The 15,607-nt window shown below is 44.0% G+C and overlaps 1 protein-coding gene across 9 annotated transcripts in view; it reads left to right on the top strand.

The window, feature by feature from the left end:
- Positions 1–14,712, top strand: part of VEPH1 (ventricular zone expressed PH domain containing 1) — a 216,077-nt gene extending 201,365 nt beyond the window's left edge. For all 9 annotated transcript variants that reach the window (XM_025214947.1, XM_025214958.1, XM_025214965.1 and 6 more), the window contains 2 exons: positions 4,081–4,217; positions 11,273–14,712. In XM_025214947.1, coding sequence (XP_025070732.1) covers positions 4,081–4,217; positions 11,273–11,509 — 374 coding nt within the window. In that variant the 3' untranslated portion in view covers positions 11,510–14,712. The remainder of the gene's footprint in view (positions 1–4,080; positions 4,218–11,272) is intronic.
- Positions 14,713–15,607: the final 895 nt, after the last annotated feature.

Raw genomic sequence — 15,607 nt, 5'->3', positions numbered from 1 at the left:
TGTGGCAAATGAAAAAGCTGACCTCTTTAATAAATTCTTTGCCTCCATATTCCTGAACAGGGAGCGGGACATCTCCCCCACTAGAATTCCGGACAGACCCAGGGGAGGCACCACCATGCCTAGGGTCAGGGATGACCTCATTAGGGAACTTTTGGAGGGGCTGGACATGTTTAAATCAGTAGGTCCAGATGCTCTTCACCTGAGGGTGCTGAGGGAATGGCGGGGGTCATAGCGGGGCTGCTGGCATGGCTCTATGAGTCATTGTTGACTGCCAGATGAACATGAACTTTGGTCAGGCCGCAATTGGATTACTGCATCCACTTCTGGGCACTGCACTTCAAGAGGGATGTGGCTAGGATTGAGAGGGCCCAGGGGAGGGCCACTCGCATGGTCCAAGGGCAGCAAGGCAGGCCCTATGAAGAGAGGCTAAAGGGCCTGAACCTATTCAGCCTCCACAAGAGAAGTCTGAGAGCGGATCTGGTGGCCATCTATAAACTCACCGGGGGGACCAGCGAGAATTGGGGGAGGCATCATCCAGGATTACTAGGAATCCCTAGGCATCATCTGGGATTACTAGGAATAATGGCCACAAATTGTTAGGGAGAAGGTTCAGGCTGGACATCAGGAGACATTACTTTACAGTAAGGGTTGCCAGGCTCTGGAATGGGCTGCCAAGTGAGGTGGTGCTCTCTCCTACCTTGCGGGTCTTCAAGAGGAGGCTGGGCAGATACTTGGATGGGGTGATATGACCCCGGCACCTGTTCCTGCCTGGGGCAAGGGGTCAGACCTGATGATCTGTTTAGGTCCCTTCCAACCCTAAGCACTATGATACTATGAACTTTCTAGAAATCGTGTGTCAAAAACTGGACAGTACACTCCTTTCAGTACTGGTTAGCCCTCCGCTGATGTACTGTCCAGTTTTGGACACATCATTTCCAGAAAGTTCATAGTATCATAGTAAAACAGCTCTCTTGTTCATACATTCCAGAATGGCACTTACTTGTTTGTAACAGCATGACATTGTTGGCTTATGTTCGGGTATTTTTCTAGGCAGTCCAGAGGAGAGCCACGTGAATGATTAGAGGACAAGATAGCAGGCCTTATGAGGGGAGGCTGAGAAACATGGGACTTCAGCCTGGAAAAACGTAGGTTCAGGGGTGACTTGGTGGTAGCCTATAAGTATATAAGAGATGTGCACTGAGAACTGGGAGAATGACTGTTCACCAGGGCACCCCATGGGAAGACTAGGTCCAGTGGTCACAAACTCTTGGAAGACTGTTTTAGGCTGAACATAAGGAAAAACTTATTTACTGTCTGAGTCCCTAGGGCCTGGAATAGACTGTCCCCAGAGGTGGTGCAGGCACCTACTCTGGATTCCTTTAAGGAACACTTGATGCCTATCTTGCTGGGATCATTTGACCCCTGCTGACTGCCTGCCCTTTGGACATGGGGCTGAACCCTATGATTTTGCAAGGTCCCTTCCAGCCCTAATGTCTATGAAATCTATTAAATCACAAGATAGCTAAAGCTTGTAAATCCTCACTAAGCAGTGTGGTTGGAAGTAGTTAATTGTCAAACTGTTACTGAGAGAGAAAAGTAAACAACTGATGTTCAGGGCCTGACTTGTGGTGAACTGCTCCAGAATTGTTATCTAGATGTTAAAATAACTGTATTATTTTAGGCATGCTTAAGTGACCAAAATGATCACATTCCTGGTCTTACTGGCACTGAGATTTGTATGAACATGAACAAGGGAAAAACCTAAGTAATTTGGTTTGTCTAAAGCAGGGGTGGGCAAAATATGACCTGCCAATTGATCCTGTCTGGCCCGCTGGCCACCACTAGAAGCCTGAGGAGGGAGGGCTGTGCCCTGTGCAGCTCCACTCTGATGCAGCCAGGGCCAGGCTGGGCTGCACAGCATGCAGTACACAGACTCCTCCATACCAACCCCACATCACCACATTCACGCACCCTGCCCCGCTTCCTGCTGGTGCTATGGTTGCATAGTCCTGGCACATGACCTCTGGCAGCCAAGCCCACATGGGATGGGGCATGATGCATCATGTTAAGTACCTGTCCCACCCACCCATCTGCTATGATGAGCTGCTGCCGCCACGGTGCTGCTAGGAGGTGAGTCCATGCTGGCTGCAAAGGAGCTCAGCCAGGGGCAGCCTCCCCTAACTTTCCCAGTGTGGTGTGGCAGCAGCAGCTCATCGTGGCAGGGGGACAGGTGGGACAGCTACTTGTAGGGCTGTGTGAAGCTTTGGTCCCTGATTCGATTTGGCGGAGATTTGGCCTGATTCGGTGGCTGAATCTCCGAATCTGAATTGCATCAGAGGACCCTTTAATCTCTCAGAATCAAATCGGAACCCTCCAAATTGATTTGGAAAGATTTGGCAATTCAGACATAGACACAGAAGCACGATTAAATGTTTTTTCTACATACCCCTAGGTAGCAGATGGCTCATGAATGCTGAGGTGGATGGAGTATCCCACAGAAGCTTGCTCCCCAGCACGCTCAGCAGCAGACCCAGAAGTGGACCAGAAGCACTTCCGGTCCATTTCTGGGTCCACTGGGGTGCAGGGTGTTGGGCTAGATGACCTTTGAGATCCCTTCCCACTCTATGACTCTATGACTAGGGAAGTGTTCTTTATGGAAAAACGTATGCATGATAGTAATAATGAAGCCAGTTGGATTCTCCTTTAACCTGTAGATTGTAATTTGAACTGCACACACGTGGAGGGAAAAAAGGAAAGGAAGTAAGAAAGAATGCGACCCACAAAGCCTTCTAGGAAAATATAGTTTCTGTCCATGCCTTCCTCAGGACTGTGTAAAGTCAAATTTTCAAGGATTTTCAAGCGTGCAGGGGAAAGATGGGAGCTGACATCTGGTGGGATTTGGGCACCTAACCTAACCCTAAAAGGGTTGCCTTAAGATCCTAGTCCCAGTCCTTAGTTGGATCTATAGAAATTATTTTTAAAATCCATAGAGAATTATATCTTTTTGCAGTTTTTCAAACATTCCTATAGAATTTGATAATAGCAATAAAATTCCATGTTCCATTGTATAGACAGATTTGCAAACCCATAGGTAATAACCAGAAAGGTTCATACATTCCTGGTTTGAATGAGTGGTTTTGTTCTAAAGCAGTAGAACTAATGTTATTATTGCAATACTAGCCAATTGTCCATTAAGAATGACAGGGGGGCTGGGATGGAGTGCCGCCATCTAACGCCCCATGCTGCCGCTGTTCTGACTCTTGCAGGGAGCAGGGTGGGGGCTTTGACTCTCCCACCCTTTGCCCAGTCCTCAGTGTGGCTTCAGAATCATGGCGGCGCTCTCCCACACTTGAAGCACTATGATTGGCTGTTTCCATCAGCCAATCAGACTGCAAATCAAGTGTTACAGACAGACAGACTTAGGCTTTTATAATATTAGAATGGACTTTACCTAATACAAATAAAATATAAAATGCTAAGAAACAGTAAAAGGACATTGCTGAACAATAAGGTCTTTGAAAATTAGTTGTTGTTCCTTCATCTGTAGTGTTTGAGGCACTTTACAGACAAATGCCACAATTCTTGGCCCAAAGAGGTACAGTCTAAAAAAGCAAGACAAGGAAAAACAATAAAAGTAGATACTGGTTTAGGGAAACGAGAAAAAGGATTAACTGCTGCAGGTCACAAGTTTGTCCATCATTTTGGGTATCTTTTGACGGATTATTTTTTTTGGTGATCAAAATGAACATAAGCTGGCACAAGGTAAGATACATAAAATATAAGAAAAGATATCATGTAAGTTTAAATCAGGCAGAGTAAAGAAAAATAAAATGTTACAGTGAGTATGACTTCAAAAAGCAAGGGAAAAGAAAAGATAAAGAGGACTTACTGTATAAAATATGAACCTTTTTGACTAGCAGACTGCATCATCTTTCTTAAATTACATCTGAATACTTGAAAGCAATAGGAAAATGCTCATACTGCAATACCACAAAACAGATTTCTGATTTGGGGCTAAAATTTCACTTCCCACTGAGACAAAATGGATGAAAGGTATAATAATCTTTTTTTCCTTGCCAGTTGTAAATCAAGATGGCCAGCCTCTAATTGAAGGCAAACTGAAGGAGAAGCAAGTCCGATGGAAGTTTATCAAGAGGTGGAAAACTCGCTATTTCACTCTTGCTGGCAACCAGCTTCTCTTTCGCAAAGGCAAATCTGTAAGTTAAAGGGAAATCAATTTGGTATGTTCATTTTTTTACCCAACACCACCATCTCTTTGGCTTCTTAAGACTACACTTATTCCTTATTCACCTTTCACCACATTTTTAATTTTAGCCATGGGTTTGCTAAGTGAAGATATAAGCAATTGGAATTTTATGTCTTTCCCACAGAGACAAAGACTGAGATTTTTCAAATGCACTCAAGATTGGCCTGACTACTCTTGTTGAAGTCATTGGCAACCACTTTTCACAAATGCTGAATGCTCTAGAAAAGCCCACTCTAAATACTGTGACTCCAGTCCTGCCCTCTGAAACAAGGATGCAGCTTCCATTGACGAATGCTTCATGTAACAGGGGCAAAATTTGGCATATCAGCTTCTATAATCCCTTCCAGACCCACTAATCAATGACCTGTAAGAGTGCAGTCCCTCCAAGGGTCACATTTTAATTCAATTAGTGAAAGACTATTGCTTCACTATTCTTTCATAAGGAACTGAATCAAATTAAAAATTGCCTTTCAGTTTTAGCTAGGAAATCTTTATTTTGTTGAGCAAGGAAATTTAAGGATAAGTAAACATTTAAATTCTGTACAGGTCTGGCTATCAAAAAACATGGAGGATGACAGCAACAAAGTATTTATCACAGTCAAGATTTTTTGAGTGCCAGACTTCAAAGGGGTATAATTATTAAAGAGTAGGTACTCAGCACATTTTGAAAAAACAGCCTGATTAATATGTCTCACAAAATAACTATTTGCTTTTTTTTGCAAAAAAAAATTGGTCTACTTTTCATGCTTAACATCAATAAAAAGCATTATAATAATCATGAGATAGGAAATATGAAGTATTGCTCAAAGTGAGATAGCAATGCAAAGAGGGCTAAATCTATTCTCCTCTCTACCAGTGAATAGACTCAAAGTAACCACCCTGATATTTTTGTGGAGTCACCTGGGATATATAGAGTATGACTCAGAGAAAAAATTGATACGGGGTAGCAAATATTGCAAAACTAACTACAGCCTTTTGTACTTACTGCTTCACAAAGTCATCGGGAACTTGCTTTTTTTAGCCCTTGACAATAGAAATTACCAAAAACCATGTAAAAGTGCCTTTTTGTTTAATGTCAGGAACCCTGTCAGAGATGATATAATATTAACAGCAGCTTGCTATCAGCGGTTGGCTGAAAATTTGGCCCTAAAGCTTAATTTTTTCGTTAAATAGACATTATCTTCATAGAAGTAAAGACAAACACTTCAAGCTTCTAAAATGATTGCCTAGATCTCCTTCTTTTATGGAGGTAATAGAGTTGCAATGAAATCAGCCTTTTAATGGGACTGCAAAGTCCTTCAGAAAGCAAGGAATTCATAAAATGGCATCTTCCTGCTCTTCTGGTGATTTTTCTCATGTGTCTATTACATTTTAAAAGACAATTTAAGTACGAATTTATGAACAATACATTTTACTGTGGAATTTCTTGAAATTTGGTTACTTTTTAAATGTTTGTCAGAACACTGGTACATTTTCTACTATTTTTTTAACAACTTTCTAGCAACTTTCTAACGTGTTATAAAGCGTGTATTTGATATAATGGAAGATGATTAGCTCCCTGACCATCGCAAGGCATAAGGCACATCAGAATAGCTCTGTTCCCCTTGGGATGTGATTATCGCATGAAAATTATCCCCTCAAACTTGTTTCACTGGTGGTCTCTTTTATTAATGCACAAAATGTATGTTGTTTGGCAGACAGGCAAAGCTGGCATATCAGATTGTTGACTGGCATCTTTTGCTCAGCTGTATCTTTTATGCAGATTAATATACCTCTTTTTAACTGGTTAAATCAAGAATTCTGAGCTGTTTTAAAACTGAATGCAATATCTTGAATGTTTATTCAGAGGAGCAGTCAGGTTTTCAGCTACTTGAAGACAGGTAGGCACATGCAGGTATACATATTTGTTAAATATTCATGTTGTATTCTGTTACTTGTACATTTTTTTGCTGAAATTAGAGTCAGCCAAAGTTACTGGATTGAGATTTCTGTAGACTCAAGTCCTCTCTATAACCTCAACTTGGGTACAGCATAAGAACAAGAGTAAATGCTTACTTGGGCTGCTGCACCAATGTGCCTCAAATCTGTTCTGAAAAGGTTGCTCCTAGAGAGAAGCTAGGTGTTACAGGCTTGGATATATAGTCCTTTGCTTCAAGGGTGCCAATTAGTAATGACTATAAATTGTTTTTTAATAGTAGTTGTAGGCAAATAGAGTAACTGGCTGAGTACCATGTTAAGGGTGCAGATATTTCAGAAAGTATTTGATTCTTAGGCACCTAAAAATAGCATTGGAGATGAAGATTTACAAGTCTCATGGGAGTGTTTTAGATAAATGGTGTCTGAATTGGGAATCTCACATCTAAATTTAGCAGGTGCAACCCTGATAATAGCCTGGGGTGGATCCAGAGGGGGTACAGTGCCATGTCTGTACCCCCACTTTCTGACCATGCTGCCAGGGCAGCAGCCAGGGACTGAAGGCTCAAAAAGGGTAAGTATTTTCCCCCTCCCTTCACCTTCATGCTCAAAGACAAATCCCCTCTCTTCCCCTCCCATTCCCCCCTTCCCTGCCTGCTGCTGAGACAGCACCCAGGGTGTATGGGGAGCTCCTGGCTCTTCCAGCTAAGCTGAATGGGGACTGGACTCAGTTCAGGACCATACCAACGGCCTCAGTATAGAGGCAGTTTGCTCCCTGCTTGCTCCGCACAGGTATTTCGTGTCAGCTGAGGAACAGGCATGGGGAGGAGGAACATGTGCCCTGGCCTCTGCTGCTGCTGCAGTACTCTTCAGTGAGCACAGCACTTGATGCAGCCTAGCTGGAGCAGGCAAGAGCTACTCTTATCCCCAGACCAGCACCTGGCAGTGGCAGGCAGGAGGGCAGGGGAAATGGGGAGGGAAGAAGAGGGGATATATCTGAGGGCATAGAAAGGAAGGCAGAGATTGGGGTGGGAGCTGGGAGTGGGGGGAAGGGGGAGGGAGGTGGGAAGGAATGCCTTGGGACTTAAGTCCTTAGCTGCTTCTCCTGCAGCAGTGTCTGCCTGCTCTGGTGGTGGGAGAGCAGGGGAAGGAGGCTGAGATTGAAGGGTTCAACCACACTTACAGCGTTGGTCGCTACACCTGCACTCCTCACTAAAAATCCTGGATCCATTTCTGAGTGATATAAATGTAACCCAGGTGATACATGGAAGGTACCCCCTCTCCAATTGAAAGGATGTCAGAGGGTGCATGTATGCGGTGGGAACGTGGCTGCTTAGTATAAGCCATCTCGGCTCCTTTTCCTACAGAGCAGAGCAGAGACCAAGGGCACCCAGTGATATTTAACTATTTACAGGTTTAATGATACAACATAATAAAAAACTTATAACCATCTATCTATCTATCTATACAAATGTTATTTACAGATATAGGTTTACACAGGCAATAGCTCTTTTTAACCCTGAACTCAGGCACATGACTAATCCTCTGTGGCCTTATGATTAGTTTGCAGCCCCTGCCCCCTCAACAGGGCCCTTCAGACAGCAGGTAAAGGAGCACTCAGTGATAAAACACAGGTTAATCAACAAATCAATGACAGGAAGATCTAGTAGTGATGGGGTAATAACTGAACATACACAATAAGGTTACATTAAATGGGATACACATATATACAGATAACCCATACAGTGAGTTCAGATATAGAACAGTTTACAGTCCTTCCCTAATACAACAATAAGGACGCAGAGTTACAACAAGAATCCCAACAGCATAAGGAACCAAACCACAGCAATGGCACAGCAGCTGTTCCCAAAGAAGAAATGGCACCCAGGGAAGGATCCCGTTACCTAAAAGAACACCATTACCCTCTCCTAGGTCACTGAACTAGGAAGGGCCCATAACCATAAAAACCACCCTTAACAAACAGGGACCCTAGACTCCTCTCTAAGCCCAAGGGTGAATTGTCCTCTCTCCTCAGGGGCTTCCTATTGATCACCTGCAGTGGAGAAGGTCCCTCCTCCCCTGTGGGAATCCTTTCCCAGGTAATTCACGACTCCCAGCAGCTTTTAGAGGGTTGGGCTCATCTCTATCTGTGGGTTGGAGGCGGGGTGTCCTCCCTCGCTGGGGTGCTTGACCCATCCAGTCACCACTCACAGCAGGAAGGCCCGAGCTGCCTCATGCAGCCACCAGGCCTGTCAGCCCTCTCTCAGCCCCGTGCACTGCTCTGTGCACCAAAGGGACACGTGCCTCATGTAGGGACGGGGACCCGCACTTCCTCATGCAGCCCTCGGCATCCTGTCAGCTCCTCTCAGCTCTCAGCCCCGTGCACCACCCTGTGCTCGGAAGGGGCACCTGCCTAGGGCAGGAATGGGAACTCGTGCCGCTTTGTACAGTCGCAGCATCCTGTTAGCTCTATGGCCCTGTGCACCAATCCATGCACCAATGGCCCAGCTCCTGCCTCATACAGGGTTGGGTATCCACGCTGCCTCGTGCAGCCTGTGCAGTCCCTGTCGACTCTACCAGCCCTGTTCACCAATTTGTGCACCATGGGACCTCTGCCACTCGCAGAATTGGGGACCCGAGCTGCCTCGTGCACTCCTGGAGTTCCATCAGCTCTCCAGCTATGTGCACTGATCTGTGCGCCGAGGGCTCCTGCCTCATGCAGAATTGGGATCCCGTGCTGCCTTGTGCAGCCATGGCGGTCCCTTCAGCTCCACAAGCCCTGTGCAGCGATTCATGCGCTGAGAGCTCCTGCTTCATGCATGGTTTGGGACTCGTGCTGCCTTGTGCAGCTGCTGAGGTCCCGTCCACTCCCGAGCCCTCCTTGCACCGATCTGTGCACTAACACCGCAGCCCCCTCCACGGCGGGGCTGGGACACAGCGGCTTGCTGCTCCCCATTCGGCAGAGGCATCTTCTGGGCGCTTCTGGGGCAATTGCTCTGCCCCGCTGGTCAGCTCTACCAGCTCTTCTCAAGCCCTGTCTTTGTTGTCCCTCACTGAAAGCCGCCCATGTGCTTGGCTTGCAGGCTTTTATTCCCTTTGGAGGCTCCACCCCAAATTGGGAATGGACCAATGAGGAAGCCTGAGGGGTTAGTTCCCTCTCAGGTCCTCTCTTCCCCTCTCCCCTGGGTCAGGATGGGGCTGCCTTCCTTCTGCCTTCCCCTGATTGGTGGGGAAGGAAAAACTGCCTCCACCAATGGAGCCTGAGCCCGTCGGACTTAAGCTAACAACTGGCTAGCCTGCCACGCGCATCATGAACCAAAGAAATATTGGATGGAGATGCTGATGCTGATATCCCAGCCCTGCAGCAGGCAGCCCCCCAGGGGCAGGGTGCAGTGTCCCAGCCCAGTGCTCCCTGTCAGCCCCTGGGCTAGCACCTATGGGGAACCTAGAGCTCCCCCTGGTGGCAGGGGCTCATTGCAGGGACCCAGGACACGAAGCAGATTTGCTGCAAATCTGCTCCCACATCTCTGCATGTGTCAACGCCTGCCCGGGCGCGTTTACTTGCAAGTGGTTTACTCTGAAGTAAATTGATCCCGGATCAAATGCATGTGTAGAGACACCCTGCCAGATGTAATTTTACAACATCTTGCATGGAACCCCTACAATGGGAGCAGACAACATTAACAGCTTTATCTTCCTGCTTAACATTTGTGGAAAACAGCAGTGTGGTTCCAGCTTCTGGAGAAATTGGATGAACACAAGCACATGCAGACACGCACACACATACACACACGTTTTAGGAATGGATGTCTGAGTAAATGATCAGCTCATGGGAAATGATTGGTGTCTGGGATTCTTAAAATAGAAATGAACATCAGTAATAGGGAGTGAGCTGCCATTGTGAGGACTGATTTAACCACATGATTTGATATGCTACCAGTGAAAAACGTATACACCATTATTTTGTCTTTTTATTTAAAATAAAAGTTTAGATTTGAATGCAAAATAACATAAAATCAATATTTAGCATAAGACAAACAATTTAAAATAAGAGAAAATAAAGATTTAAATGATACCATCACAACCTGGCATCCTGTGGGGTCCACTGTTGCAGGACCTCCACCCCTAAATTTCCATCAGTCATTGAGACTTCTGGGATCAGGTCATGAGAAGGATCACTGCATCAGCTTACAACGAGGTAAACACTGGTGAGCTGCACTGTCATAGGTTATACCTAGTTCAATCAGCATTTCGTATTTGTGTCCTGCTACATCTGGTGTTTGTGTTAGTTATTTGAACTGGAAGATGTTTGTGTGGTTTAGAAATAAAATTTCGCCCCCAAACCCCTGGCATTGTTAAACAAGGACTGGTATTATGTGGATGTTTTGATTTTTACCTCACTACAGATTTAAAAATATAAACCAAACACAAAAGAAGTATTGTGCAATAGCCAGCTGGCTGTTCCTGGATTATTCCTGTAGGCCTGTCACTACCCTTTCCCCTTTAAAATTAACTATGCTAACACTATTTACTCTGTGCAATCAATTATATGGCCAGCGGGTGAAAGGGAGGCAAAGGAAAGCCAAAACCTGAGAGGCATGAACGTACTGTTTGCCACATCCTGGAACTCCATGAAAACCATGGTAGGCCCCATCCACAAAAATGTGCCTCAGGTACCAAAATCTTACTTCCCTTACCAACCAGAGTTCACCCCCAGTATAAATGGGAGCCTGTAATGGAAACAGTAACTTGTTTGTATTAGACATGGTCTGAGTTTCCAAGATAGAACATGAACTTCCCTAAAGTTCAAGAGTACTCAGGCCTAATGATGGTTTGCATCCTCTGAACAGCACTGAAAAATGCAGGTTTGGTTTTCAGAGCAGAGCTTGAATAGATTTTATGGATGGATTATACTGAATTTCTGTGGGACTAGAGTATCAAACTCACTCTGACTCAGTTGAAAATGAGCTCACCAACATGAGTAAGGCTTGCACAGTCTAACCTATAAACCCAAGCTATTTTGTTAGATCAGTAAAAGTTTTCCCCTGTGAATTTATTTCTGTTCTCCCCCCACCTCCTTCTATATTCCAGAAAGATGATCCAGATGACTGCCCTATTGAACTCAGCAAGGTACAGAGTGTAAAGGTGGTGGCCAAAAAGCGCAGGGATCGCAGCCTTCCTCGAGCCTTTGAAATCTTCACTGACAATAAGACATATGTTTTCAAGGCCAAAGATGAGAAAAATGCTGAAGAGTGGCTTCAGTGCATCAATGTAGCTGTCGCACAAGCTAAAGAAAGGGAAAGCAGAGAGGCAACGACCTATCTGTAAGACTGTTGGTGTGTCTAATGCTGAACTTTCATGCCGGCATTTGAAAAGCAAAAATTCTTCATCCTGTTTAATACAGAACTGAACAAAGTGTTAAGAACAAGCCTAGGTCCCAGTCCTGCAGCCCTTACTCATAGGAGTAGTCTCTGGTATCAGTGGTGTTGATGGTTCTGGGAGCACTTACTGCAAAGGCTGCAGAATCGGGCCCCTGTGCAATTACTGTTGGCAACAAATGGCTCAGAGCAACCCATGAGAATCCAAATCTTGAGAAGTGAACATCTTTCCAAAGGCAAGTGATATCAGTTGGCAAGAAAGGTTCCTCTGGACATGGATGGAAATGATATAACTACTTGCACATTTGTCAGCATATGAAGAACTACACACACACACTAGAATGCAGAAGTAGCTGGGTAACATCTTTCCTCATGTGCACATTTACATTTTTCCTCCCTCTGTTTCAAATGCAGCCAATTTAGAATATTAACCTCTGCTCAAAGTAAAGCAGTTATGTAATAAAATTTAGTGTTCAAAGCTCTTTCTGACTTTATCTTTTCAAAGTGATCCAACACAGACTAAAATATCGATGTGAATGTAGTGTTATTGTTAGTGTATTTCATTTTATCCTTTTGTCAAAATGGATAAACAACTTTCAAATCTATTCCAGACAATAACATTTGCAAACTATCCACTATTTTTATGTGCTGTCGTTTGTATGATCAAAAACCAACCACGGCTACATTTTGCTGCCTTTTCTCTCTCTTTCTTCATTTTTCATAAAATCTCTACATGTAAAATAATATCTTTTTTTCTGGCTGCACTATCCACCTCTATGAAAGTTAACCATCTCTTTTATTATTTGAGTCTGTCAAAAAATGTCAAGGTCAAAGCTGTTCCCTTGTTTGCAATTTAAAGGTTGTTTTTAAAATTCCTGCCCTATATATTTTTGAAATGTTTGAATTAAAAAAAAAAATCCTCTTCCCCTACATTTTTCCCATGTTGCCACTCAATGCAAGCAAGTGATGGATGTTTTTCCATTTAAAAAACATCATTTTTCTTTTTTCACTTTTCAAAACTTCTCCAAATTTGGAAAGTTTACAGAATTGCATGTTTCCTTTTACCACCCTAGAATTTTTTCCCAAGGTTGGAGGAGGGTAGAAATGATTCAGAACAACAAAAGGAAAAAGGAACCATAGCCAAGTAAAATGCGTTTGGTAAAGGTCATGCATTCTGTTGTTTTCAGTGGGGAAAAAGGGCACGGAGGAGTGTAAAGAAATTAACAACGTTCATTGTGACTAACAGCTAGAAAGTCATGAATGATTTTTTCAATATGCATTTCTTTCATAAAAGTTTTAATTTCCAAAAAGACCATTTTTCTCAAGAAAATACATTAATATGACAAATTTGAATTGTTATTTTTCTTCAAGATGGAGGTATAAAGTCTCCATAGTAGAGATGTTAATGTTTTCCTGCTAATATGTGTACTTAACCAAACTAGAAAGTAAATAATGTGGAAAATAAATTTAGATTGAAATACACTGAGCAATATTTACCCATGTCACATTTTCATTAACAACAGTAGAGTTGCACAAGGTATGGCTTGCTGGGTTAATGTTACTTTCCAAAGGCACTGACATAGGACAAACAGAAATATTTTCTTTGCAGTGGATTCAGCAGGTGTTGGCGATGGATAACCCAGACTCTTTCCACAATATGCCATGGAGTGTGTCATCCCTAGGAAGTCCAACCAGACAGTGCTGTGAGAAGGGCATGGGAGAAAGTTTTGCTAAGTCAGCTTTATTTCACTTGCTCTGATTGTCACAGATGGTATCAGCTTTGCTTGCAGCTGTAAACTGGCACAGAGTATACTGTTTCATGCAAAGTAATAGCCTCTGACAAGGTAGGCTGTTGCTTACAACAGCTCATGTCTCTCTGGACCAGTTTTGTAAACTTATCTGCATCTGTTACCCCTGTGTATAATGCTTTTAAAAGAGACTCTGGTATGGGCAAAAGCTTGAAAATACCACATAAATCTGAATGTATAGCCTGATCTATTACAGAGATACTGAGGACCCTCAGCTCTTGGCTTCAGTGAGAGTGGCGTAGGAGGTCAGAAGCTCTAAAAATCAAGCTCTGACTAGTTCAAACTGTTATTTTGTCTGGATTTAAGTCCTTTGACATCTTGGATGAAATGAGCTTTGGTAGCTGTTGGAGTGAAGTTAAAAGTCTGAGTTGGGAACACCAACTGCTTTATCTGTCTGCCTGAATTTTCTGTGCAGGCCAAAATGAATTTTTTCCCATCCCATCATCATTGCAGCAATGAGTTCAAGCATAAGAAGGCAGAGTGTATCCAAGCAAAGGATGTAACAGATTCAGGAGGGATCCAACCCAAAGAGTGTATTTTATTTTTCTTAACATGAACTTTGTTTTTTGTTGTTGTTGCTGGTTTTCTGAATGTTGCTGCCATTGAGTGTGTTTAATCAGTTTCTGGGCTAGATTTTCCAAGTAGCCTCTATATGTGTCCTGAAAAATTTGCCTACATTTACATATGCACAAATCTGCATATAAAAGCAAATATAACATACTTTTGTAGATGGGTGTCCACTCAAAAGCACAAGTTCCTATTTGTGCTTGCACATTTATGGAGCAATATATAGGGCTCCTCATTTACAATTTCCTTTTGCTATAAGCATGACTGCCAAGCAGTCCATGCTTGTACAGTGAGTGAATTTGTTGTGTACTAAATGCTGCTGTCTGCCTTGGAATCCTCTCAACGCCCCAGAGCCCTGCAATTTGTTTCCCAGTGGATGTAATGCTACAATGTGACAATGGGTTTGTGTTCAAATTAAGTCTAAAAAAAACCAGGGGGATTACTTTTCCATAATCCAGGAATGTAAGAAGTGCTCTTACTGGGTTAAAGTGAAGGTCCATCTAGCCCAGCATCCTGCCTCTGACAGGAACTGGAACTGGCTGCTTCAGAAAACGGGATAAGATCTCTCGTGGCATACAGATGTTTGGGAATCTCTCACACCCTTGGTTTTATCTGGTTGCTGATACTTAAATGTTAACTGAAGTTCTAAAGCATAAGGATTAATATCCTTTCCATGCCTTTTGTCATTGCTAACTGTGCTACAGATAGGTCTGTATAGGGCAGCTGTAGTGAAGAGTGAGAGAGCACCACGGAACCTATCTGAACTGACTCATTTAATAAATCCTGTCTGAATTCATTTAATGAGCAGAACTGACTTGTTTAATGAGCTGAACTGACCTATCTGGACTGACTTACTTAATGAGCATGCTGAGTACCATCAGGCAACATGAAATGGTACTTGTTATCCCTGTGCAAGTTCAGCCGAGTTTGTATGGGGAATGCCTTACTGGACCTGGTATTGGCAACGGGGGATGACATGGTAGGGGACCTACAGATTGGCGGTCACCTGGGGGACAGTGATCACCAAATAATAGAATTCATCATAAGACGTTGAGCGGGTAAGGTAACTCCGGGACCTGGCGCACAGGCCAGGTCCCGGAGGACTGGAAAAGGGCCAATGTGGTCCCCATTTTCAAGAAGGGGAGGAAGGAGGACCCGGGCAACTATAGGCCAGTCAGTCTCACCTCCATCCTTGGCAAAGTCTTTGAAAAAATTATCAAGGCTCACATTTGCGAGAGCCCAGCAGGAAAAATTATGCTGAGGGGAAACCAGCACGGGTTCGTAGCAGGTAGATCATGCCTGACTAAGCTAGTTTCTTTTTATGACCAGGTTACAAAATGCCTGGACGCAGGAGTAGGGGTTGACATCATTTACTTAGACTTCAGGAAGGCGTTCGATACAGTATCCCACCCCATACTGGTGAACAAGTTAAGAGGCTGTGACTTGGATGACTACACAGTCCGGTGGGTGGCAAATTGGCTAGAGGGTTGCACCCAGAGAGTCATAGTGGATGGGTCGGTATCGACCTGGAAGGGTGTGGGCAGTGGGGTCCCGCAGGGCTCGGTCCTTGGACCGATACTCTTCAATGTCTTCATCAGCAACTTGGACAAGGGAGTGAAGTGTACTCTGTCCAAGTTTGCGGATGACACAAAACTGTGGGGAGAAGTGGACAC

This window comes from Alligator sinensis, unplaced genomic scaffold (assembly GCF_000455745.1).
Source record: "Alligator sinensis unplaced genomic scaffold, ASM45574v1 scaffold60_1, whole genome shotgun sequence".
Taxonomy (NCBI): Eukaryota; Metazoa; Chordata; order Crocodylia; family Alligatoridae; genus Alligator; species Alligator sinensis.
The sequence above is the reverse complement of the archived record's forward strand: the minus strand, read 5'-3'. Positions and strand labels throughout refer to the sequence as shown.